Source organism: Apteryx rowi, unplaced genomic scaffold (assembly GCF_003343035.1).
Source record: "Apteryx rowi isolate R43461 unplaced genomic scaffold, aptRow1 scaffold_852, whole genome shotgun sequence".
NCBI classification, from domain to species: Eukaryota; Metazoa; Chordata; class Aves; order Apterygiformes; family Apterygidae; genus Apteryx; species Apteryx rowi.
Genome location: NW_020451152.1, coordinates 23,014 through 48,369, shown reverse-complemented (window position 1 = coordinate 48,369; position 25,356 = coordinate 23,014). Strand labels below are relative to the sequence as shown.

Below are 25,356 nucleotides of genomic sequence, written 5' to 3'. Positions count from 1 at the left end.
TTCATGATACTCTTTATTTGCAGAGATCATTTTTCTTCGTGCCATCACACCTACATATCCGGCCAATCAGGCAGATATCATATTTGACATAACAGAAGGAAATTTAAGAGATTCCTTTGATATCATCAAGCGTTACATGGATGGTATGACAGTGGGTGAGTATAGTGCTCTATGTTTACAGTAGACACTTTTTGTCTCAATAATATTGTAGAACAAGGTCAAAGAAATTATCTCAGGTAATTCTTTTACCTCTTGATTTTCAAGCCTGTATTGGTTTAATATTCTCCCTTTCCAGTCAGATATGTCTCATCTGAACTGATATCACTTATTTTTCATTCAAAATACCAGAGTCTTCAACTTTAATTTGTGATATACATTAACTTTTTTTAGATTTGGCTCTAATTACATATACAAATTGGGGTTTTGCCATTATAATCAAACCAAATATAAAATCTGGAGTCTGACAGCAAGGAGACTGTAAATTTAGTTAACTATTCTTGTTTAAACATCATGGCATCAAATTTTTGGATAATAATCAAACCTTTAAAGCAAGACTGAATTTACTGAAACTGTTTTCTGTTTTAATATTAAATGACAGGCTAGTTCAGTTTTAAGTAACTATCTCTTTCTGTTGGGGGTAAAAGGGATCTGTCAAATGCTGTGGTTTAGAAGAAACTTGCACAACAGAATGTAACATACACATTCAATTTAGTCTCAATTTGGCAGGCAGGAGACATGGCAGGGAGTATACCTGTGTATACGGGTCATGTGCTAGACATGCACCTCATCACACACCATGGAGGGGCTGCAACGCAACCTGGGGTTGTGTCTTCTGGTAGGCTCCTTTCAGAGCAGAGCCTTGTTGCAGAGTACAGTGCCTACTGTATGCAGTGTGGAGTGTAGATTGTGTATGTAGTATAGCTGTAGTACAGCGGATATACTGTAGTTTGGCTCTCACTCTGGGACACAGCGTACCCAGGCGTTGTTGGCAAATTATATGAGGATCCCAAGAAAGAGGCTGCTCTGCCCACATGTGAGTTGCTGGTGCAGTGGCAGGGGAATATTCTGTGATTCTTGTACTCAAGACTATGAATATGCCAGGGCAGGTCTATTGGAAAGTAGTATTTAATTGCTCTTTGTTGATGTTCATTTGTGAAAATAAAGCACTGCCATTCTGTGTGAACATTTGCGCTTCAGTGTGTGAATGTCCAGGTTCTGCTCAGGTTTATATGTGTGCTTTTGTGCTTTCTATCAAGACTTTTCTGGATGACAGGAAAAATCCTCGTGCTTCTTCCACACTGAGGTTTTGTGTGCAAGCCATATTTAGTGTGAACTGAAGGTGGCACTGTTGCATTTCAGAAGCATGATACTACAGTGTCAGCTGTGTGAAGCTTTTGTGCGCTGCAGATAAAAATGATGTCATGAGGTTTATATTTCTTTCTTTATCAAACTGAAGTATACATGTGAATGCTGAGGAAGAGGGAGAGTCTGTTAAAGTGGGATTATAAAATTACAGATTACAGGTATTGAGTTGATTCTTTTAAAGAGTATAAATGTTATCAGATCCCACAGTAGTTACAGTAGTTTGCTTCTCTTGCTGTGTGCTTCCTTTTGCCTGAAATAATAAAGAAGGATGTGTTTAAAAATGTGACTGGTCAAGGCATTTGCCTGAGTGAAGCGTTCCCATTTTGAATAATAGGACTGTATGTCAATGGCACTTTACTTGGTAAAGTGGATATATACTTCACAACGTTTTGGAGAGAAAGGATATTTTTACATACCAGGTTGAGAGGATTTGATTTATGGCTAACTAGATTCCCAGCCCTCCAAAAGAGTTGGGCAACTGTTTCTTCACCTCAGTTCCCCCATGTGTAACGTGGAGACGATAAAACATGCCTATTACTGTCTTAATTAATCCCTGTATGTGTGAGTCTTAATTAATTCCTGTATGTAAAAGTACTTTGAGATTAATGGATGGAAGCTGCAAAGCAAACTGCCTGCAGCACAATTGGAAGAGGAAAAACAAAACGAAAACCCAGCTGATATTACCTGAAGGGGCAGAGATTCAGGACAGAGTGTTGTATGTGTGAAATTAGGATTGCAAATAATTCTGCCAGCAGCAGTTCTGTTGCTCTCATCCTAATATTGTTCTTCTTTTCATTAAGAATCAGAATGTTAGGTGTTCCCCAAAAAGTGCTGGGAAGTTTCCAAAACAAATAAATAAGGTAGGATTCTAGTCCACGGGAGTTCACAAAGAGAGTCCACCTTGGGAAGAAAGGGGAAGACTTTATAGAAAGGGTGGAAAAGAGAGGAAGTCCATAGATGGTATAAAAAAGATTACCGGTTATCCCAGTAAGTTATAAGAACATAAGAAATGTAGGGATGTGGCATAAGAAGCCTAGCAGACCAGCCTTCATTTGGTGTCACAGGGCAGAGGAAAGCAATGAATGGATTCAAAGAAAGGAGGGAGCATTAGGAAAAGAGAGGGAGAAAGGACAGATCAGTAGACGATGAAGATGGTCTTGCAGGGAGTCCTTCATTAATAAAATGGGTTGTCGCAACATGAAGAAGAGAGATCATGCCTTAAGAAGGACCTGTGCCTAAGCTTTGTCTGTGTGAATGGAAAGGAACAAGAGGCTCTCAAAAGTGTAACACTGAATAGAGTGATAAAGTGCAGCTTTCTTTGGCAATGGTTTATAGAGAAAGAGGAGCTATCAAAAATGGAGTCTTAGTAGGAAAGGGAGAACTTCAGCATAGGTAGAGAATTGAGGACCGAAGAGAGTCAGGTCATCAGTTTTAGCCATTATCCATTTAAGCTGACTCTGAGACATCAAGAAGAAGATGTTGGTGAAACTAAGAAATGTGTAGGACTGGATGGAGAATGACTGATCAGCTAGCAGTTGGTTTGTGACTTGCTGATGGAGAGATAGTAGCTGAGGTCACAGGAGGAGAGGAGAATGTGTAGGAGCAGGTTGTGAGGAAGGAAAAAGAAGAAACTAGAAACAGAGGAAAGAGCTGCCCCAGGGGAAGGAACAAGATCTCCCAAAGGAGATGTAGGAGGAGCAACCATAAAGGTAGGAGAAGAAAGAGGCAAGGAAAGAGCATATGTCAAACAGGAATCAATAAGCAGCAGTGCCAAAAGTGGAGGAGCCAAAAGAAATGAGCACAGACTCCAGAAACTGGCTATCTAGACCTACAGAAAGCAGCATCCAATGGAATAGAAAGAATGGAACTCAACCCTCTGGAGTGGCAGTGCACAGACTCTATGCACCTGCAGAAAAAGAGAGTTGTACAGAGTTGTCTCCAATATTGCTACTCAGTTGTATTACTGAAGGATGCCACACCCCATTTTTCCTGGTTCAAAAACCTGTTGCCCGCTGTGGTTGCAGTTCAAGGTGGCATTGAATCCAGAAGATACTGTTAACAACTGCACATCATTTCTTAGCATGGGAGGGAGAAAAACAGAAGTGCAGACCTATCCTTTTTTTAAAAAAGCTTTTATAGACTTTTCACTGCATTCCTGTTTTAACCAGCTGTCAGTGAAAAATGAAGAATGCATTTTCAGCTTGTACAAAAATGCTCTATTAATGCCTAAGGTATTATCAGGTACTATAAAGCATTTTCCCCCTCAGCTATGCATTCATTACCTTAGTTGACTATAATACCACCTCATCGTCTGGTAAAATCCAGGAAGGTTTTACAATTTCTTAATGCCACTAAAAGTAGTATTGAGAGGCTGAAATCTTCCACAGAGAACTTGGTACTAACCTAACCATATATTCTTGCCTATTAAGCAGAATGATACTATTCTTAGCAAAAACATCCTGAGCCAATGCAATTACAAAATTTCAGTTGTACCTACTGAGTATTAGGGGTGTTGTGCTGGTGCTTGAATACACTGATTTCAGTAGTTGCTTGTAATTCCACAGATGTGGGCTACTGCCCTCCATTGTTACTGTTATATATAGACATTCATATTTTTCAAATCTCTTATATATCTCTTATAAATTGTATTACTGTGTTGGTCTTTCACCTTGCAAATGGATCCAGGAAAAATTTTTGTGCCCAATGCAAACATATCTTACTGTTTGCTGAAGCTGATTATTTCAGGAAATTGAATTTACTGTAACAGCCATCATTTGAATTCTTCATGTGCTGTTTCTATAGCAAATGTAACACCAGTGGTCCCAGTTGCATTTCCAAGGATTTCCTTACTATCTCTGTCCTGTCTTTCAAGGCTCTTCTATGGGCAGTGATAGTTCATGAAGTTACTTTTGAACCGTTACAGAAAGTATTTGAACTACTGATGACCTAACACTGCATTTATTAGTATTCTAGTTTCTACTAAAGTATCATTATTGGTTAATATATTCCAGAGGCCGAACACAGACTTTTAGAAAATGGGCAAAAAATAAACAAAAACAGGTGGCATAAGGAAGTGTGGGATCCCATATTTGTTATGGGTGGCAGAAGGAGACTGGACTTGACCTTTGGTGAAATCCTATCCTTAGCACACAGGTAGTTCTGCCATCCCCAGTTAGGGCAAAATCTGTTCTCAGTCCACCCCACAAATGTGTGTATGGTTTGACATTAAGTTCAGGGGCACTGGATTGCAAAAGATTGGGTCTGGACTCTGTCACCGGGCCCAGTCTGCAATGCTGGGCAAGTAACTTCACATTTCTCTGTGCTTCTCCTTGATGCTTTGTTTCTTTAGTCTCTTTATCTTTGGGCCAGAAGCTGGCTGGCTCTTACTGTACATTCGTACAGTGTTTAGCACAATGAGATCCCAGGACTGATTTGGGATTTTTGGCATGGCTGTGATGCTGAAAGTATCAGCTCACTTACAACTGCTTTTCTGTGGTGAAACAGAGCCTTGGTGTAGGCAGAGTCAGGGCATCCAGGAGAGCTCCCTCGTTTACAGGGGTGAGGATTTCAGCACGTACTTTATCTCCCCTTGGGGCACTATTACTCCAAAGTAAGCAACAATAGCCATCTTTTGTCGGGACTACAATGTCATTAGCATGGAACAACAATGGTGTCTGGCCAGACAAAACTTGCCCTGTCCAGTCATTCACAGTGAGCACACAGAGCAATGACATAATTCAGCAGGTTTTTCAACAGGCTCTTCCAGCCTCATATTAAAGAAGACAGTCCCTTTCAATATCTTTGTTCCACTTTCATCCAGGCTTGCTCCTTTCACAGGAGGAGCCCCTCCGCAAAGAATATCTTGGGGTTTTTTTCTATGTCAGGTTGCCCCACTGAAATTAGTAGCTACACATTTGAGACTAGGGTGCCCAGAAGCTATTTGGTAAACTGGATCCTAGATTTATTGCCTGAACCTGCCCTTTCGGGACACTGCTGACTGCACTGTTCAGTAGTCAAATCTTTCACTACCCTCCCTCCCCTCCAGAAAAAAAAAGTCAGGCTGGAGAGCTCTTCTGGAAGCAAACAAGCAACTCCAGCAGGAGGTAAATTTTCATTTCATATCTGAGAAAAGCTCAAGGTGCTTTTCTGGTGAGAATGAGTCTCCTGCTTGAGCAAAATAGTGTCCCTAATGCCAAATTTCATTCTAGCACATTGCAAGTACCTGGTTAATCAAACACTCTTCATTGATTAATATTCATCTCACCCCATAGCTAGGAAGATGTAACATATCACAAAAACATTCAGGCAGACCACCTTCGGTTACAGTTTCCATAAAGCCAGCAGACAAATAAATCACACTGCAACTCTGATGAAGTTTTGTGAAGTGTAGCGTGAAGTCTAAAACCTGCCAGCTTGGGAGAGAAATTGCCTGAGTCAAGGAACAGCTAGTAGGACTGCTGAAGGTCGTTGGTTCAGATTACGTAGTGTGCATTTTTTGGAATTAATTTTAAACAATGGGCTGAGATATTACATAAATGAGCAAAAGTAGCCAAATTTGGAACCCAGTACACTAAGAAAAACACTATGCCAATTCCTCTGAAATGCAAAGGGTCCCAGAATATGTCTGAGGGAATTCAGCCTAGTGAGGTGCTGTGCCCCTGTTAGAGTGTAGTCAGAGACCTTTTCATCTGAGGATCTCCAAGTGTGAAATATTTGTGTCACTTGTTCAGCTGCTTCTGCGGCTGCTCCTGCATTTGTGTGTCTGTAGCAGGCATTTCATTCCTGCAGTAGTGTCTACACCTTATAAAAACTGGAGACAGAAGATAAGAGACTCAAGGCATATCGTAAATCTTTCCCAGTACGATGCACAGATGCATGGCTCGCTTAAAATAAAACGTCTTTATTTTTGAAGGGGTCAAATGTGGTGAAATGACCCCTTACTTCAGCCTTATTTTGAGAATTTCATCAGGGATTAACACACATTAAGATTCAGAAAGCTTCCTTCATCAGAAGTTCTGCTAACAATACCCCCAGAGCTGTCGCCTCTAGCTGATGACTGAGTAGCTGTGTAAGGGCTTTCATGTCAAATCCTTGGGATTAGGTACTTTTTCTTCCTTGGTAAATTGAATTGCAGAGCCATATCATGCTGTGTGCCATAATGTGGCTCATTGCCAGGAAATGCTTAGGGTTATAATAATTAATTGCCCCCATGTCAAGGATATGCTACTGTATCAAAGCTTGGCTGAAACTGAATAATGGGGTAGCGGGACAGGTAGGGTAAACTAAGCCACTCTCGCTAAATGGAGTAATTGCATGTACAATAAGCACTTGGATATTACTGTAATGGGCACCAAATCCTGCATAAATAACAGATAGTGGGAGTAAACTATCAGGAAGCTGATATATATGATTTTGAACATTTTGGACATACAGCCTTGGAGTTTTTCCACCTGTTTTTGTAATACATGGGATACTTAAAATACACAGTATTTTAGGTTACATTCTTAAAGGTCAATAGGAAGAATTAAAATATATATGGTGGAAACTATTTTTTAATGAGGCTACTTCAAGTGCAGTTATTACATTTTAGGCATGAGTGATTTCACAGCATTGTCAACATTAAAACCCATTGTGAGGTTTGGCTGGAAGGCAAACCAGAGATCTAAAAGTACTTCAAGTTTGCCAAACCAAGATAAGAGCACATCTCTCTGAAGTTATTCGGTATCCTTAATAAAGATCATAGTATTTGTAAACTAGCCAAACCTCAGTAAAATCAAAGGTTGTTTTTAATTCTTTCGTAATACCAAGGCTCCATATGATCCAACATGACAGATAATAGCTTTGAAAATATTTACCATTTGTTTCTGGCCAAAAAATGTATTAATACCATGAGGCCTCTTTATTGCCTCTTTATTTGATGCATCTCAGCAATCAAAGCTTTCTAAAGAAACCCAAGTGTTAATGATATTAAACTTTGTGAGCAGTTGAAGGATTGAATTTATTATAAATTGACCCCCAAATTGCTAACCTTTTGAATAAGGCTAATCAGAAAGATCCTTTTTCATTGGGAACATGCTGAAATGTAACTCCTGTACTGTAGTTGCCATTTTCTTTTTTCCTTTCTTTGGAAGTGAAAGAAAAGGTGAAAGAGGAGCAGATTCAAGCAGTTTTAGCTAAACTTTACAAATTAAATTAAAATCTGTACTGCACCCTAGATGAAAACTTCAGAGACTATGAGTACCTGGAGAGTTTTAGACACAATTGTTTGGGGAAACCTTAAATAAGAGCTTTGTCTTTACATGGTTTATAAATAATTACTATGATCAGTAGATATTGTCAGCATGTTAGAGAAATGAGCGGTAAGGTTGTAAATGGCCATAGGCCCTTCTATATAGTATACTATTCTTTTTTTTTTTTGAGCGATGTCTTGCACTACCTCTGATCATCTTTTACATTCCTCAGAAAAGGATACAGTATATCTCTGAGCTACACAGTACAGAAGTTGTTGAAGTGGACTGGGGATATAGGCTATGGCATTTTTGCCTTTTCCTGAGATAACATGCCTCTGTGGTCAAAGCAGCGGCAAGTCATTAGAAGTCCTGTGTTGCACCACTGGTGCAATACATGCTGGTACGGCACCTAAATCACCTTTGCCTTTCTGTCCCCTGATAGGGAGCGCTGGGTTTGTATGAAGTGATCTGGGGCTCTGTTGGTGCTCTAAAGGGCACCCCCTATCCTGCCCACTCCTGGACAAGCATTCCAGCCCTTTCTCTGTTGTCAGTATTAGTGCTTGTGCGGCCACACTTCATTTTTGTTTATTTTTTTATTTCAGGTGTTGATCTAAGGGAAGGGGTGGGGAATAGCACAGGACTACTATTTTTGATCAGTTTAAACCAACTATGAAAATGCACCCTGAGCATCAAGTAGATTGTGAAAGTGTAAATGTGTGTATCAAAGCTGACTTCTAAAGACTTTTATAAGCACTTTCTTGCTCAATACTTAAAAATAAGGCCATTTTCTTAGGAATCTGAGTAAAGATCTGGGACGCTGATGTTTGAAAAGCACATGCTTTTCAAAATCTTGGTCCCAGATACTTCAGGTAAGATATGTATAGACAGCTGCATTCCTGTAAAGCAGTCCTGCATCAGCATGGAATCCTTGTTAACAGCCAACTCTCAACTTGATTCTCCAAATCTATTATTTTGTGAGAATGTTCACCATCAAACTTGAATGAAGGCCTAATTCACAATGTTATGAAGGCAATACACTTCAAAGCAAGAGAAAATCTATTTCAGTTCTTGTATTTTGATTAATGAGTTTTCTGAATCCTTTAACCATATTTATGTTTGTCAGGCGTGGCAGCTCAAGGATTAATGATATCTTCAGAAGCTATTTTTCTGCGTATGGCTTGATGCCTGCAGTGATGATTACCAAGAAATATTTCATTTTCCAAAGAACAGCTGCTTATTAATAAAACAGATGATTATCTCAGTAACTATAGAGCACAACGTAGCAGGAGCCTACATTGTTATTGTCACAAATAATTGAGAGAAATATAGATGGCTTTCACACAAAAAAAGAGAAAATGAAAAGGACTATTTAGCCTTTGAAAGATGGAAGAATCTGAGGTGTGCATTAACTTTCTTAAGTCAGCAGACATCTGGGATTCTGGGAAATGCCTGCAATCTGACAGCTAGATTGTGCCTTTAGGCACAGTCATGAACTAGAGAGAACTGGAGGATCATAATGCCTGTGAGACTGCCTTTGGAGGCACAGCTCCCCATTCCTTCATGTTCTCTGCAGTGTTAGCTGGCATTACAGGAATGTAATAGGACATGGTCCTGGAAAAGAGAGGGGTCCAGGAAAGCTGACTGATTTTCAAGGATCACCTCCTCCAACCTCAAGAATGGTCCTTCCCTATGTGCAGAAAGTGAAGCAAAGGTGGCGGGAAGCCTGCATGGATGAACAAGGAGCTCTTGACAAAACTCAGACATAAAAAGGAAGCATACAAGAGGTGGAAGCGGGGACAGGTGACCCAGGATGCGTATAGAGACACTGTCCGAATGTGGAGCGATGGGGCTAGGAAAGCCAAAGCCCACCTGCAGTTGAATCTGGTGAGGGCCATGAAGGGCAACAAGAAGGGCTGCTACAGGTATGTCAGCAACAAAATGAAGACTACAGAAAATGTGGGCCCACTGCTGAAGGGGGCAGTGGATCTGGTGACAAAGCACATGGAGCAGGCCGAAGTATTCATTGCCTTCTTCACCTCAGTCTTTACTGAGGTAAAGACGGGCCTTCAGGAATCCTGGGTCTTTGAGAGCAGTGGGAGAGTCCCCAGACTCACCCTCGGTAGAGAAGGATCATGTAAGGGAACATTTAAACAAACTGGACATACACAAGTCCATGGGACATGATAGGTTTCACCCATGAGTGCTGAGGGAGCTGGCTGATGGCATTGCAAGGCCATTGTCAATTATCTTTGAAGGGTCATGGTGGTCAGGGGAGATTCCAGAGGACTGTAAGAAAAACAAAGGTCACTCCTATCTTCAAGAAGGGCAAGGAGGGTTCAGGGAACTGCAGGTTTGGCAGCCTAACCTTGATCCTTGGGAAGGTAAAGGAGCAAATCCTCCTGTAAACCATTTCTAAACATATTAAGGACAAGAAGGTGATTGGGAGTAGTCAGCATGGATTTATGAAGGGGAAATCATGCTTAACATATCTGATAGCCCTCTACGATGAGAGGATTGGCTTGGTGGATGAGAGTAGGGGATGTTGTTTATCTTGACTTTAGCAAGGTTTTTGACACTGTCTCCCATAACATCCTCGTAAACAAACTGATGAAGTGTGGATAAGTGGACAGAGAGGTGGACTGAAAACTGGCTGAACTGTAACATGAAGTCCAACTGGAGGCCAGTCACTGATGGTGTATCCCAGAGGTCAATACTGGGGCCAAGGCTGCTTAACATCTTCATTAATGACCTGGTATGATGGGACGGAGTGCCCCCTCAACAAATTTGCAGTTGATACAAAACTAGGAGGAATGGTCGAAACACCAGACAGTTGTGCTGCCATTCCTCAACAGGCTGGAGAAATGGGCTGACAGGAATCTTGTGAAGTTCAACAAAGGGAAATACACCTGCAGATTAATAACCCCATGTACCAGTACATGCTGGCAACTGACTGGCAGGAAAGCAGCTTTGCAGAAAAGGGGGTCCTGGTGGGCAAGCTGACCTCATGGAGAAGCAATGTGCCCTTGTGGCAAAGAAGGCCAACAGCATCCGGGGTTGCATTAGGAAAAACATTGCCAGCAGGTCAAGGGAGGTGATCCTTTCCATCTGCTCAGCACTAGTGTGACACATCTGTAGTGATGGTTCCAGCTCTGGCCTCCCCAGTACAAGAAAGACATGGACATATTGTAGCAAGTCCAGAAAAGGGTCACAAAGATGATTAAGGGGCTGGAGTATCTCTCATATGAAGAGAGACAGAGAGAGCTGGGACTGTTAAGCCTGGAGAAGAGAAGGCTTGGAGGGAACCTGATCAATGTGTATAAACACCTGATGGGAGGGAATAGAAGAAGACAGAGCCAGACTCTTCTCAGGGGTACCCAGTGAAAGGACAAGAGGCAATGGGCACAGACTGATATACAGGAAATTCCATCTAAACGTAAGAAAATTTGTTTTTTATTGTAAAGGCGATTGAACAGTGGAACAGTGATCTGGTGGAGTCTCCATCCCTGGAGATATTCAAAACCCAACTGGACACGGCCCTGAGCAACCTGCTGGTGTTGACCCTTCTTTGAGCAGGGGGGTTGGATCTCCAGGGCCCCTTCCCACCTCACTTATTCTGTGATTCAGGTTCTGAGTGTGGTGGTGATGAAGCCAAGACATGACTGGATTGCTATGAAAGTAAAAAATACTTCACTCTACAAAATGCAGTAAGACATTCCCTCCCATGTTAACCTTTGAAGCATTGTATTTTTCAAAGTGAGGATACTTTAAGAAATTATCCAACAGTTGATTCACTTCCTCTCTACCCTGGCATGGTATAGGTCAGTAAGTACTCTAGTAATTATGCTGGCAGAAGTAATTTAACCACACAAAATCATTACTTTGGCATAACCTTTTGAAATAAAGAGCAGCATTTAGGAGAGGAATTTAATTAAACTTTAACATATGCCCCAAAGCTTTTGACAGAAACAACCTGGATGAAATAGCCTAAAAATACATATTTTGTATCTGTGACCAGGATGTGAATTGTCTTTCAACCATATTGGTGAACTTTGTATATTTGGAATGAATATTGAAAAAGAAATACCTTTTTCCGTATGAATCTTAACGTGGCTTCTTTGAGTTGAGGTCTACAGAGCCAGAAAACAATTTGGCTACATAGTTTTGGCTTCAAATTATAGATATGTATTTACATGTTGTAGGCTGAGATAGTCTGGTATTCAAGCCTAACTTGCAACCCATTGTCTATGGTTTAATCCAAGAAAGCATTTACTCATGACTGTTTTTTTTTCCTCTTGCTCATTTCTGGAATGATCCTATCAACTCTGCCTTTTCACATAGCCACTGCTATGTTCATTTTCCTAGCCCTAAACTTTCCAATTGCCTGAACATCTCATATTACTAGGCTCTTTAGTAATTTTGATGCCTCTGAGATGTTACAGCTACAGTCACTGACTCCAAGAATCTTATCCACCCAATATTATCATCAGTCAATCCATCAGGGCGATAGACTGCTTTGGCAATTTCAACATTAAATGGGAACAAGAATTAAGCTATTCCTCTGTTAATTGCAGTGTTTTTTATTTTCATTGAGGAAAGCTAAAGAATCTCCTAGGGCTGTCTTGGTAATACTTTTGTGTGATGACATTTCTTTGCCCCTGATGCACAGCCTGTTTCACTGGCTGTCTAGCTCTGAGATCCCCAGACATTTTCTAACCAAGTACAAGCCAGCAAGGAAGGCAGGAGAGCAGTGTCGAAAAGCAGCTGAGCTGGATATGGAACTTAACAGCTGAGATGCAGGAATACATAATGGGTTGAAAAATGTGTAGCTTTCTCATGCAAAGCATGTGATAATTTGGTAGTAATACAGTCATTCCTATTCCTCATGACATACATAAATGAAATTCGAAGTGAGGTGCATAAAAGCCCAGGTGAATCACTTTTCCTCCTAAATTTCCTGATCCTCGGGCTATGAGTCTACAGATCTGATTGTAAGTGAAGGCTGAAGACCATTCACAATATGTTTCCCTTTTGAAAAAAATTACAGGAGGTTTCTTCAGGAGAATGTGCTATTATATGGTGACAATTAGTGCTATTAGTCAGTCACCTTTAACTGGTAGTCATTAGACTCTTTGCGCTCTGTATTTTACAGTGGAGCCAGTATTAACATTCTTTTGGAGCCATAGTCCACACGATAGTTCGTACAATACTTCATATTTCAAATTGCAGTTGCATCTAACTGATGCAAAATATTCTCACTTTTTTATGGTCAATAGCACATGGGTTCTAGTTCTGCTTCCAGTAGAGGGAATGAAGAATAATTCTCAATAGTCCTGTTAGTTTCTGGTTTATAGAAGTCAATTTTAACAATGCATGACCAGGATAGTAACACACAAGAATTTAATAGCAGTGTGTGCTTATTTTGAAAAAGTGAACAATGAGCTATGCTCAGGCTTGTTTGTCTGCTTTGGTATTTCAAATATACATCCCATTCTTGTTTTTTTAGATACTCTTTACAGAGTGCTTCTTTAAAATAGATCTCAGAACGAACTGAAAGATGTGCTTTGTTCTGCATAGGACTGGATTAATGCACTCACTGTAGATTAAAGATTCAGAAAAGTGGATTGTTCTTTTCATCACTTCATACTCCCTCAGTAACTCCACACCAGTCTTTCTCAAGTTTATTTTTTTAGCTGACCACAAATCATACAGTTAAACAGTATAGTAAAAATTATTAGCAACTTTTCTAAATAAGTTGCTTGTTCCCAGAAAATTTGGCTAAACTAGTACCTGTCTGTAATGCGAAGTGTGAAGTCTTACATTAATGAAAAGGCGGGAATGCTTTTGGATTCAGCTGATAGCAAAAAGCCACATGTCTCTTTTTAACTTGCCAGCTGAGAAGAATCACACAAAGGAGACTGTGTGATATGAGCATAAAGGAAGAAGAAAAAAGGTAGTTCTGTAACTCTCTTTTGGCACCTGATGACCAGAATAAAATCATATAGATGTAACCTCTGTATGGGGGAAAAGATGGGAAGATGGCAAAAGTAAAAGAGGTCTTGTGCTGGTTACTTAACCCTAAGCTCAGCATGTGTTTGAGGGGGTTGATCACATTTTCGATAACTGTGTTTACTGTATTTTCCTGTGCATAGCTCACAGGTTATCTGGAAGAAAAGCATCTGATTTGGCAGTAGTTTGGATTGTTTATATGTATACAAATGCCTATACCTGCATATGCATATGGAGGTAAGAGAAGAGGAGGTTTACTTCAGCGCTTCCCCTCTTCCAGGAGTCATCAGATACAGATCCCCGATATCCAGCTAGCCCCTATTGCCTCTCCCTTTAGCCTCTGTTCCTGCCTGATGTTGTGGGGTCCCTAAAAAAGTTTAGGTTATCTGAGAATTTATTTTCAAGGAACAGTACTTTTAAAGGGGTGCAAGTTATATCTGTACTGTGTTCTTATGGTGTTACAGATTGAAACATTTGAATAGAATCTAGGATCTCTCCCTACGGAAAATCTTTCTGCCTTTACTTCTGGAATAGAAAACTATCAGAAAGTATCCTCTCTGCCCCCAAACACCGTTTTCTAGTGGCAATGGGAAAATAAGCTTCATGCTCTTTGGTTCTGCTTTGTTTTTTTGGCAAACCATTGCCCAAAACTGTTAGATGCCTGTTAGAGGAACTTTCTCTAGAGAAAATGCAAATGCAGGGTTCTGCAAGTGAGGTAAGGAACAAAATGACCCAGATTCACTGTGAGTGTAATTTCTGCAGATTTTGTGATTAGAGGTGGAAAAAACGAAGAAAAAAGTTTAAAAAAGAGACATTGTAAAGGGCTTTGCAAGTGCTTCTTCAGCATATAGGGCAGTGAGCTTAGCATGGAAGTCAGAGTCAGGAGCCTGGCTTTCTGGAGACCAAAAGCTAATGTAGGATAACACAGGGAATTCTGCCTTGTCATCCTGAATGGGTTAATGCAGTAACAAAACAGCAGTGTTTCTCCTAAGTTCAAAATGGAGCTTATTAGCAAATCAGCTGAATAATGCAAAAATTCAAGCAGAAACCAGACACAGAGGTGAATTGCCTGAGGGTCTCACATATTTCAAAGGAGAGAAATGTAATGATATCTTAAAGAGGTATAGACAAGCAAAGGAATACCTGTGGCATCTGATTACAATAACAGAAATTCTGCTGAAAGGCTTTGGAAGATTGACAATATTAACCTTGCTGTCTTATTTATCCCATCTTCTTTGATAAGCAAAGCCTCAGTAATCCAGTGATAGTGGCTCTAAGGTACCAGTTGTTGTTATTATTCTCATTTGAAAATAAGTATGATATATTATTTGTGTTAAAGTCTTCGGTACACGTGATGCTTTACAAGAAGAACCCCTTTGTGTGACATACTTTTGTTTGGACAAAATCCAAATACAGAACATGAAAGGAGAAGAAACAAGGCAAGAGAGAAACTCAGTGTGTTAATTACAGAATTTTAAAAGTTCTGTCCACGGTCAAACAATCACTGCAGAAATGACTGTGACATCCAAGAACTTGCTGTCCCTCAACCTGTTGCTCTCAGACATCAGCACATGGGAAAGGGTTGGCACAAAGCCTGTGTGCAGTAAAGGCAGGGTGTGCAGGAAGGAGAAGAGTTTTGTCGTCGCTTTCTGACAGGAGAAGGTCAGCAAACCATGAAGATGCCCAGGTGGATTTGAGATTGGTAATAACATCTCTGTTCAGTTAAGAAAAAAACAGAACCAAACAAACCTAAGCTGATGGAAGGCAGTCTGTCTGGGCTGTGATATATAGAGTTCTGCATGGGTTACATCTATGTTTGGGTCATAAAATAGGAACCAAAGAGTGCAAAGCAGTACATCAGGCTTCAGCATAACGGCTCACATGGATTTGCTGGTAGGCGACCACATGGGTACTAGAGATTGCCAGGCATGCAGAATTCAACAGCAGTGAGAATCTCCTTTGACTCTTGTCATTGAGCTGTAGACACATTAGCAGAGGCATCCCCGAAGCTGTAGTGTAGTCTGTAGAAGCACGGTATTGTGCTAGTGTGACTTATACATGATATATGTAGCTCAGGAGACGTGGGAAAGTAGTGACCAACGATTTTAGCTGTAAAAGCTCCACCATACCAGTGGGTGTACTGAATAATGCCCTTGAAGCTTCAGCATTTGCTTATCAGGAGGGTGGTTTTGTTCATTTATTATCACTGATTCACCCTGTTTTGATATAGGCATAGATTCACCTGCCTTTTATTGCGCAAAACATTAACCTAGCTGAAATCTAATTCTCCTTCATCATATTTTGTTGGAAAAGGATTTGGGGGAACCTGCTGAAAGAAACTCACCCCGTTTACCAGCTATGCAGTGTGCAGCTTTGCTTCCAGAGAGCACCAGCTGATGGGGGTGTTGCAGAGCACTCTGCAGGTCGCTTATAGCATTGTTCTTCTGGCATCCCCTAGAGTGACTCATGGGACAGGGTGTACTGCTAAGGAAGCCAGGACCAAAGCCCCATCTGCAGTAATATCCCCCTGTAATTTCTGAGTGGCTCCATCCAGCTACTCTGGATTTACACCGGTACAAAAGAGATCAGAAAGTGGCTGCTTGATTTCTACATTTCCTGACTTTTCAGTACATTCAAAAATTGTAACATTCCTGCTACTATAAAGTACGTTTTTTGTACTTAATATTTGGCTCAAAGTGCTGAAAGATGCCAGACCGCAAATCTGGACCCAGCACTAGCCTGCCAAAAGCCATAGTGGAACAACATGTTTGTGCAAATGCTGCAGTGACTGATGAATCTGCTTCCCTTGGAACCATTCAGAAGTATTACACGTGGCATCATCCAGTGTGTTAATGCTCTTGAGATACCGGCTGATTCATTCGGCCACATGTGTGAATCACGTGTACTGGGCCTGAGTCTCCTGTTTTTTTTCTTTAGTCACTTGTATGTGAGAGCAGGCGCAAGGCACTGCTGCCTTGTCTGGACCTGGAATAGTTACACCTCCCTAGTACCTGCCAGAAATGGCACAAGATGTTAGAGAATCAGACACACGTAAGGTACCATTAAAAAGCAGTGACACACTGTAGTGGGCATTCTTTAACAGTGTCCCTCAGACAAGTCCTACAGTGACTCTAACAGGATCACTGGGAATTGGATAAAAGCGCAGCCAGGCCCAAGCTCTGAGAACCTCTGGTATCGCATGACTTCCATCCGCATTTGTCCTTAAGCGTGGCAGAGGAGAAAGATCAGTTCTTCCATGTTATCAGTTGTCACCAAAAAATGGAAGTGGAAGCTCTCAAAGAATAAATCTCCCAAGAGCTGAAAATTACATGTTCCTGTCCAGTTTTTCTCCAGCAGAACATTTCAAAAAAAATCTTTTTTGCACAGATCACTAGGGAAATTGATGCACATTTAGAATGGCTGCAGTATTATATACTTGCTGTAACACAAGCCCTCTTATTTGTTTAGGAAAGGAAGGGAAATGGTTCTGTTTTATTGGTGTTTTGAAATTTATTTTGGGACCATCTAGGGCATTGGCAGGGATCTCCTTGTATTCAGGCACATCAGTCTGGATAAGTAAATATTGTGAGAGTATTCTGTTTCTTTGTACAGTCTTTCAATTTGTTGCTTCAATATAAGTGTCTTAATATGTGTAGCATGCACTTCTTAGACCATTATTAGTTTTGATTTTAAAACTGCAGCAAAAAACTGTAGAAGAGTACTGCCACATAGATTATAGTGTGTTTGTCCATTCCACATTGAAAGTAAATGTTCTATTTTTAATGCCTTTTAGCAGAGTGTACCCAAATAAGAAAATCACTAATTGCTTTGACTGCTATGGCCATAATGTATAGTTAAATGGGCAGCATAAACTGCCTTGAGTAGAATTGCATCGTGTCAGAAACAAATCACAATTTGCAGTCCCACTTCTAGACTGAGCAGACCAGGAAAGAGAGAAGAATGCTGTAAAAGGATTGCTAAGTGGAGACAGTAACCTTTGCTATCGGAGGCTTAGTGATCACTGCATGGGACATTAACAGGCTGGGTTAAACAGCTTGCCAGTATTGAGCGATTCCAATGCTGTGTGTTTCCGTGGTTGTCAGTTAAGGCAGTGCCTGCAATAATGTGATGTGTTGTTAGGAAAATGCTTTCGATGCTACCCTAAAGGGAGGGCAATTTTAGCAAGGCTTTTCTTTTTCAGTGTAGCATCTGCCAAGACCAGTCATTTTTATAAGGTGCAGGAGAGTGGCCAAGAAAACTAGAAAAAAATATATATATATATATATAAAAATTGTAGGGGGAAGGATGCTTAAAAAGTGTATTCATCAAATACGGCAAGCAAAGTAAATGTGGTGAAAAGTTTGCAATTTCACGGCATGCTGAAGATATTAGTCAGTATTTAAACAGGACAAAACTGTAATGTCATCACTGCGTTAGCACAAGGTGCTGACAGGCTGCATAAGCAAACGTTTATCTCCCCCATCAGATCTGCAGCCAGCCTGTTCTTAGACAGCCGCTGCGAGACAAGGGCACTGTGCACTGCCTGCTTTTGAAACATGACCCCTAGCATCAAAATGGGATACATCTCTAATAATCCTTTCTTAAACTGTATATTTCCTATGGAATCAGATGCCCCACCGGGGCAGTCAGTTGTCCAAGCGAAGCGCCTGAGCGGGGAAAGCCCGGGAGACCCCCCTGGGCGAACGTCGGGTGCGCAGGGTTTTGACCTGCTGTCTCCTTTCACATGTGAGTAGTTTGCAGCTGCCTGGCCTGTTTAGAGCTGAGAACAGCACAGACCTTGAAAATAAATACAAACGTGTTACAGACCAATCCTGTGCCGCTTGGAGTCGGTGGCAAAGTTCCCATGGATTTTCCTTGCATAGGTGTGAGGCTTTAGCGGCTGTTTGGCTGCAGGGTGTCAGGGCCCAGAGAGCATTAGTGAGCATCAGATTTTCTGCAAGGTAATTTAATTCAGGGGTTCCCTTTCATTCTTATTTTGTAGCCTTTCTTGCAAACTATTTACTGATACAGTAGATAAAATAACATTCCTTCACCTGCATTGCAAATGAAGGGGAGTTTTATTCTTGTTGAAATGAAACAGGATGTAGCATTTCCAAACCCTTCCGATTCCCATATTAACGTCCGCCACCTTTTTCCGTCCCAACAGGAGTGGTTCGCCAGGTGAGGCCCATCGTTGGACCTTTCCATGCCATCCTGAAGCTGGAGATGAACTACGTCATGGGGGGAGTGGTGTCTCATCGCAACATTGTCAATGTTCACATCTTTGTCTCTGAGTACTGGTTCTAAGAGAGCTTTCAAAATCCCAGAGAAGGAAGCCACTCCAAACTAAATCATTACCACAAAATATTATGTCATATACTTGTTTGTAAACCCCAATAGTGGTTTTTTTTTGTTTCATTTTTAAATATTTGGTTTATAGTTTAAGACCAATAACAAGCTATTATGTTGATTAGATATAGGATGGAGCAAATTTAAATGAGCCTGATTTAGTTGTGTGTATAAATAAGTAGTGTGTAAAAGTGCTCAACTGCCTAGTGAAATTTAAAACTTTTCTAAATGTTTAGGCAGCTTTTAACTATTGCTCTTTGGCCTAATAACCAGAGTGACTGAGGATGTGAAACAAATAGATGTCCGAGTTCATTAGGATGAATATATGGTATCTTTGGAGGGAAGAAGTTTGATAGGGATTAGTAATTTTCCCTCAATATAAAGTACTCTGAAGGAGGCAGTTTGTCAGAAAGTGCCAAATATTCGCTTTGGGGCTCCAGTAGGATAACTGTGCATAGGCACCTAGAATTACTAATCACTTCACAAAAGTTCAGCCTGAAGATTTAAAAAGAGCCATTCAGCTATGGCTACAAGAGGAGTGCAAAAGGAAGTGGAAGCAGTAAGAGACTAACAACGATTGCACATATTAAAAAAAAATACTCATTTTGGTACTTGCTGTTTGACTGTAAAATTATGTTTGATTCAAATTAAGCAAATACCTCTCCCTGAAATTAAGCTGTTATGCGGATAAGATGTATTGCCTGCATTCTAATCACATCTGTACTCAGCGATACATGGGAAACTTAGAGCTATACCTCCTGCCTATTATAGAGTAAAGCTCAATACCTTTCTAAATTTGGTAATAAAATTAGCATGTTAAAACTATACACTTCCTATGCACCCAACCAAGGCATATGTAATAATATAATGAAACTCTCACAAATAAATGAATGTTTAATGTATTTTATGGGCATCAAAGTAATGTATCTTTTTTATTACAGAAGAGAAAATAAATAGCTCTGTGTTTCAGTTTCTTACGTCTGTTAAGATATGGGGAAATAAAGAAAGCCAGATGGGAAATTCTCAGAAGTATGTTATGATTTCTGCTTACCGCAAAAACTGTATAATGTATAAAAATATATATCCTGTATGCAAATTAATTATATTTATATATTACACATGCCCCAGTCAAACAGTCTGCCATTCCGTCACTCACTATTAGCTCTAGGCATTTGTCTCATCCCTGTGTTCAAGAGCCCCTGAAGCTAAAGGGAATCTTTCCTTTGACTTGAATCATCTTTGGATAAGACTAATTAAGTGGAGATGATCGACTGTCCTCTCTGATAAATCCCCATTGCAAATAAAAGACCATAACAACTTTACTATGTACGTAAAGTACAGAAGTCTTCATTCAGTTCTCCGTGGCAGGTAAACTTCTCTGCCTACAACATCTTCATTTTATAAAGTAAGAGTTTATAACACATTCTCATAAATCAGTTTTGAGTAAAGAATACCTTATTGACAGTATTTGGTTCCCCCACTTAGAGAACATCCCAACCCCATCCATAACCTTGTGCTCAGGATGCCATCAGGAATTGCTGAGAGCCTAAAACATGTCCAGTGCTGTCAGTGACTACCTCTACAAGACTTGTGAGTTCGTTAAATAGTTACCATAACTGAGGAGCGAAATGCTGTGAAGCAGATATATTTGGAGCAGGTGACTTTCATCAGTCAGCTAACTGATGGAAATTTTGGAACCCCCCAGATTACAAGATAGACTGTTGATTTCAGGGATTACTTGCCACTTGTACCTAGGTAATTTCAATTTAGATTGAAAATAACAACCAATGTTTTATTATATTACATAAACAGAGTCCAAGAAAATGAGGAAGGAAGAGTCCCATTAAGTCATAAAGTTCTTTTTCTTGCCAGTGCAGGAAAAGTAGGTAGCCTTAGTACCAAAAATACAAAAACTGTTTCCATCTGATTTTCTAGACTGTAATTTATGATCATTTGTTTCCTCTGTAAGTGGCATTTAGTTGCAATGGAAAGAACTTCAGGACAGCAAAAATCTAATTTTAGGATCAAACTGATGAACAAACTAATTTATAAGCTTCTCCTTTCAGTAAACTGCCACCACACACACACGCGTGCGTGCGCACACGCACACACACACACGCACACACACACACCCCTCTCCCCTTCTTCTCTCTGCATTTTTGAGTAAAAATATCATAGAAAAAGGATTACCACTACTTCCTGGAAAACTGTTTTCTTACACTGTCCCAAATAATGTTTGAGAATTACAACCAGCTTTTTAAATAGTCCTGATGCCATATGAGAACATTTATTCAGTAGCTCATTTTATGTTTTTTGTATTTAATAAAACTGCAGTGAATACTTAGTGCCATGGTCACTATGATGTCTTAATTTATAATGGACCAGCAAAGAAAAATTAGATAATTCAGTAATGAATGAAAACATTAAATATTTATCTTATCCATACTTGCCACGCTACTCTTTCGCAAATGGGACCAAGTAAAACTATTTGTAATTTTTATTGGCGAATCATTAAAGCTGTTCAAGTGGGAGCACATGCTTATGAAACTGTCACTGAAATCTGTTCATTTTTAGGGCTTTTTTCTTGCCAATACTCTGTTTGAATTGATTAGATACTAGTTCAAATGACTTTATTCATAGGGACACTGAGAATCACATGTACGTGAGTATTTAGAAGAAAACAGCAAAAACAAGTACACACTGCCTTAGTCTGTTTTTAAAGCATCATCCACTCAGTCATCTGCAGAGTAATATCACGAGCCTTGGGAAAAACAACTGCACACCTTCAAAAGAATGAGCAATAATAAATGACAGATACTGCCTAGCATCAAATTACCTGTTAAATTATCTCATTTGACACAAAATGAGTATGAAGAGACAAGTATCATTTCAAATGAGCAAAAGCTCACAGGTGCCAGTCCGATTCCCAACAGGAGGAACCGCAGGTCATCGGTTGTTGTGTTTTACCTCAACCGCTGAAGCCGGGATCCCGGACGGACGGGAGGACTCTGATCTGGCCATATCTGGGGTGCTACAGGGGCTGCTCTGAGGAAGAGTCTTATGGCAGGGGAAACTGTCTCAGGGGTATTTACAGTGGGACTGGGCAGTTTGTATAAGCAAATTCAGAAAAGACTCTGAGTAATCACGGCCACAGCCTCAGTCTTATTCAAACAGTGAATAACGAAATAGGAATATTTCAGATCAACTTGCTGATAGACTGATCTAGTTTTTACTTTTTCTTCAGCTGAAAAAAAATCACTTCATGAGGGATCTGTAATTTATTAGCAGACAGAGAAGGCAAAATAATATCATGTAAGCTTAGCAGAGTTACTCCTTTTACAAAAGGCACCGAAGCCAAGGACAATAGCAAGGAAGAACAAACACGTTTCATAATAGTGTTCAAATCGGTACGTTCCATGTCTGATAGCTGGATATGCTTGTGCAGCGATGACAAAAGTTATTTCATGATTTGTGGAGAAATGCTATGTGGCGTTCCAGGATAACGTTCATAACTGCAGTGTAGGGTCTCGGAAACAGTTGTTAACTCGCTGCAGCACTGCAACACGGCAAATAGCTTGTCATCTCTGGGAATACACGCATTATTCTGAGCTTGTGCAGCATGAATGTGTTGCTGTCTCAACCACAAAATCACACTCTGCCTGAATTTGGACCGTGAAAAATATTAGCATCCTATGTGGTGCACAACTGTCTCAGTGACTGAACACATGCGATCAATCAGCGCTATGAACACGACCCATGTAAAAGCTCCTGTTACAGGGCTTGCCTTGTACAGGGCAGAGTGGAACGAAAAACATGGCACAAACTGACTTTTGGGATAGGACAGCCTAGCAGATTGAGTTACACCAGCATCACCCACATGTGACAACCTGTACTTTTTATGGAAGCAGGTACAATGCAGTTGTGTTCTTACATGCATGCTGGTATGCATCAATTAAAACAGAGTATTTCCAGATGGATTGCAGTAGCTCTTTGTAATGATCTATGGTTAAATTAGCAAGTATATGTGGATGACAGCCCATATTTCAAGCCAGCTGAAAAGCATACATACTGGTAGCTGAAGTAAATTCGTGAATATCTAATTTTGAAGAGTGGCACAAAGCCATGTGATGCTACCAATTCAACATGGGCTAGTTTAATCCAGTTGGTATGTAGATATACCTATGAGGACAACTCCTTCCAGGAGTGAGTGTTAGAAGAGGTTCAGGTGCCCTGTTTGCTCCAGTGAATGCTTAGAATATGCTCTGCTCTTCAGTGACTGTGATCTTATTACCTTCATTTTTTTAAAGACTGTACTTTGGTCTTTGTTTGCAAAAATGTTGATGCAGAAAAAGGTAGGTGCCAACTGTGGCAGAATAAAGAGCGTGGGCTCTTGGAAACATTGGCTATGAACAGTAGCCTTTAATGCTTCTCTTGCAATGTTTCAGCAGCTGGGTGTGCAGCCTGCATCCGGCCAGGAGCAATTGCTATTAACAGATGAACCAGGGGAAGCGCACTGAGTCTGTCTTTTAAATTTCAGGTTGTATGAAAATTCATTTAATCATGAATAAGAGCGCCACACTTAGTACTGTCTCCAGTTGAATGTATTCCCAGATGATATTCTTTTTGAAAAAGCTGATGATCTTAATTGACAACTTGATATGTTTATTGGCCAGCTGAAAAGGCAGCATTTGCAATGCTGGGTCACTGTAAAATAATTTCTTGGGTAAGCAGGGCTGTGCTCACTGGGACCAGTCCTGCGCGTTGCCACGCAGGCACACTGCTGCAGGGCACCCACCAGCACTGGCTGTTTGCAGAAGAAGTAAGACTTGGCCACATACATAAAAATTATGTAAAAAGGGTCTGGTTTTCAGCTCCCTCCCATTCCCACCCCAACGGGCCTCTGAGGCCGATGCACGCCGGTGTCGGCAGCCGGTGACACCCAGTGGTGCAGGCGCAGCCCGTCTAGGTGCCCTGCATGGCTGGGCTCCCTGGAAGCTGCCTCTGCAGCAGTAAACCCCCTTATGGCACATCACTGTGACTTAATTCAAAAGGCTTTTGTGAATGTAAAAGCTTCCTTCGCTTCTCCTCTACAGTGGAGGTCGAATGACTGAGAGATCTGTTTCCTCACAGTAAGTGCCTTTTCTGCATTTTTTCTTGTCTTAATGAGATTGTACAATACCTGGAAAATGATCTTGCCTTTTGGATATGATCTCTGTGCTATATTATATCAGTACAGAAGTAGAAAATAATGTAGAAAATTTTGTTTGCTTGTTTCCCTCATATCTGTTTCACTTAATGTTTGTGCTAGTAAATTGTGGGGAAACTCTCTGCGAGAACAGCAAGGAAAATACTCACACTGTGGGAAATTGCATTTTGGAATCTAGCGCATCACATAACTGAACGATACTAAGGAGCACAGAATAATTTAGATTTGGGGGTCAACAGTGAATCCAAGATAGAGTCCTAAGAAGAAGTTAGAACTAGGCTGCTGGAATTCAGTAGAATCAAAATAAATAAATATGCTCCTTAATGTTACTTTCTTGTTTCTTTTTTAAGAATCAAAATCTGCTTATAAAAGCAAATTTGCTTATAAAAACACCTTTGAAAAGTGTTTGTTTTCTATACCAAGGTTCGAGTTTTGGTCCATTGGCTGGCTGCTGACTTGTTTGGGTTTTTTTTAATATGTTTAACACACAGTCAGAACTAATTGTATATATTCCTTTTGATTTGTGGAACAGGCCATTCTGTTTGAAAGGAAAAAAAATTCCTTCTTTTCTCTCCCTCTGTTGGGATTTTTGCTGGCTCTCTTGAAGCTGTCAGCTGAGGTCTCCTGCAGCCGCTCGTTCCAAAGGCTGGAGTCAGTCACCCTCCAAAATAGCACTTGATTGCTCTGTCTTGGCTGAGTTTGCAGCAAGCACAGCTTCAATAAAAATGCCCAAGCCACTTCTGGCTGGCTTACTCCCTTAATAAATACTATTTTTTCTAGGGTGAGCAAGTGATGGGAACCTGAATGTGATTTACATCCCACAGTTGCAAGCTTGCCCCAGGTTTTCAGCCTCCCTGTGTGCGTTCCCGCGTCCCTGAGTGCTTCTGAGCTGTGGCCCGTGCCAAGAGGGCTCGAGTGCCGCCTTGCCTGCCCGTGGAGGATGCCCGTCCCTCAAATTACCCGTCTCACCTGGCTGCTGAATGATCCTATCTGAGTCGTGGTGGTGATGAATTCCTGCACTGTTCCCGGGATTGCGTCTGCTCTCGGAGCGGCTCTGTCTCCTGCTGCCTGCGGCAAGCACCGGAGGTGTGAGGCTGCAGCAAAATTGCTTCTGCTAGATGGCAGAGACAGAAAGTACACCCACCAAGTCTCCAAAATCACCAATCTGATGAAAGATTTTTCATTCCTGCTGTGGCTAAG

General features: G+C 40.8%; 1 protein-coding gene across 1 annotated transcript in view; it reads left to right on the top strand.

Annotated features, from left to right (window-relative positions):
* FBLN1 (fibulin 1) overlaps positions 1-19,951 on the top strand; it is an 80,640-nt gene extending 60,689 nt beyond the window's left edge. Inside the window, exons 16-17 of the mRNA XM_026090178.1 lie at positions 24-155; positions 18,769-19,951. Coding sequence (XP_025945963.1) covers positions 24-155; positions 18,769-18,908 — 272 coding nt within the window. The 3' untranslated portion in view covers positions 18,909-19,951. The remainder of the gene's footprint in view (positions 1-23; positions 156-18,768) is intronic.
* The last annotated feature ends 5,405 nt before the right edge of the window (positions 19,952-25,356 follow it).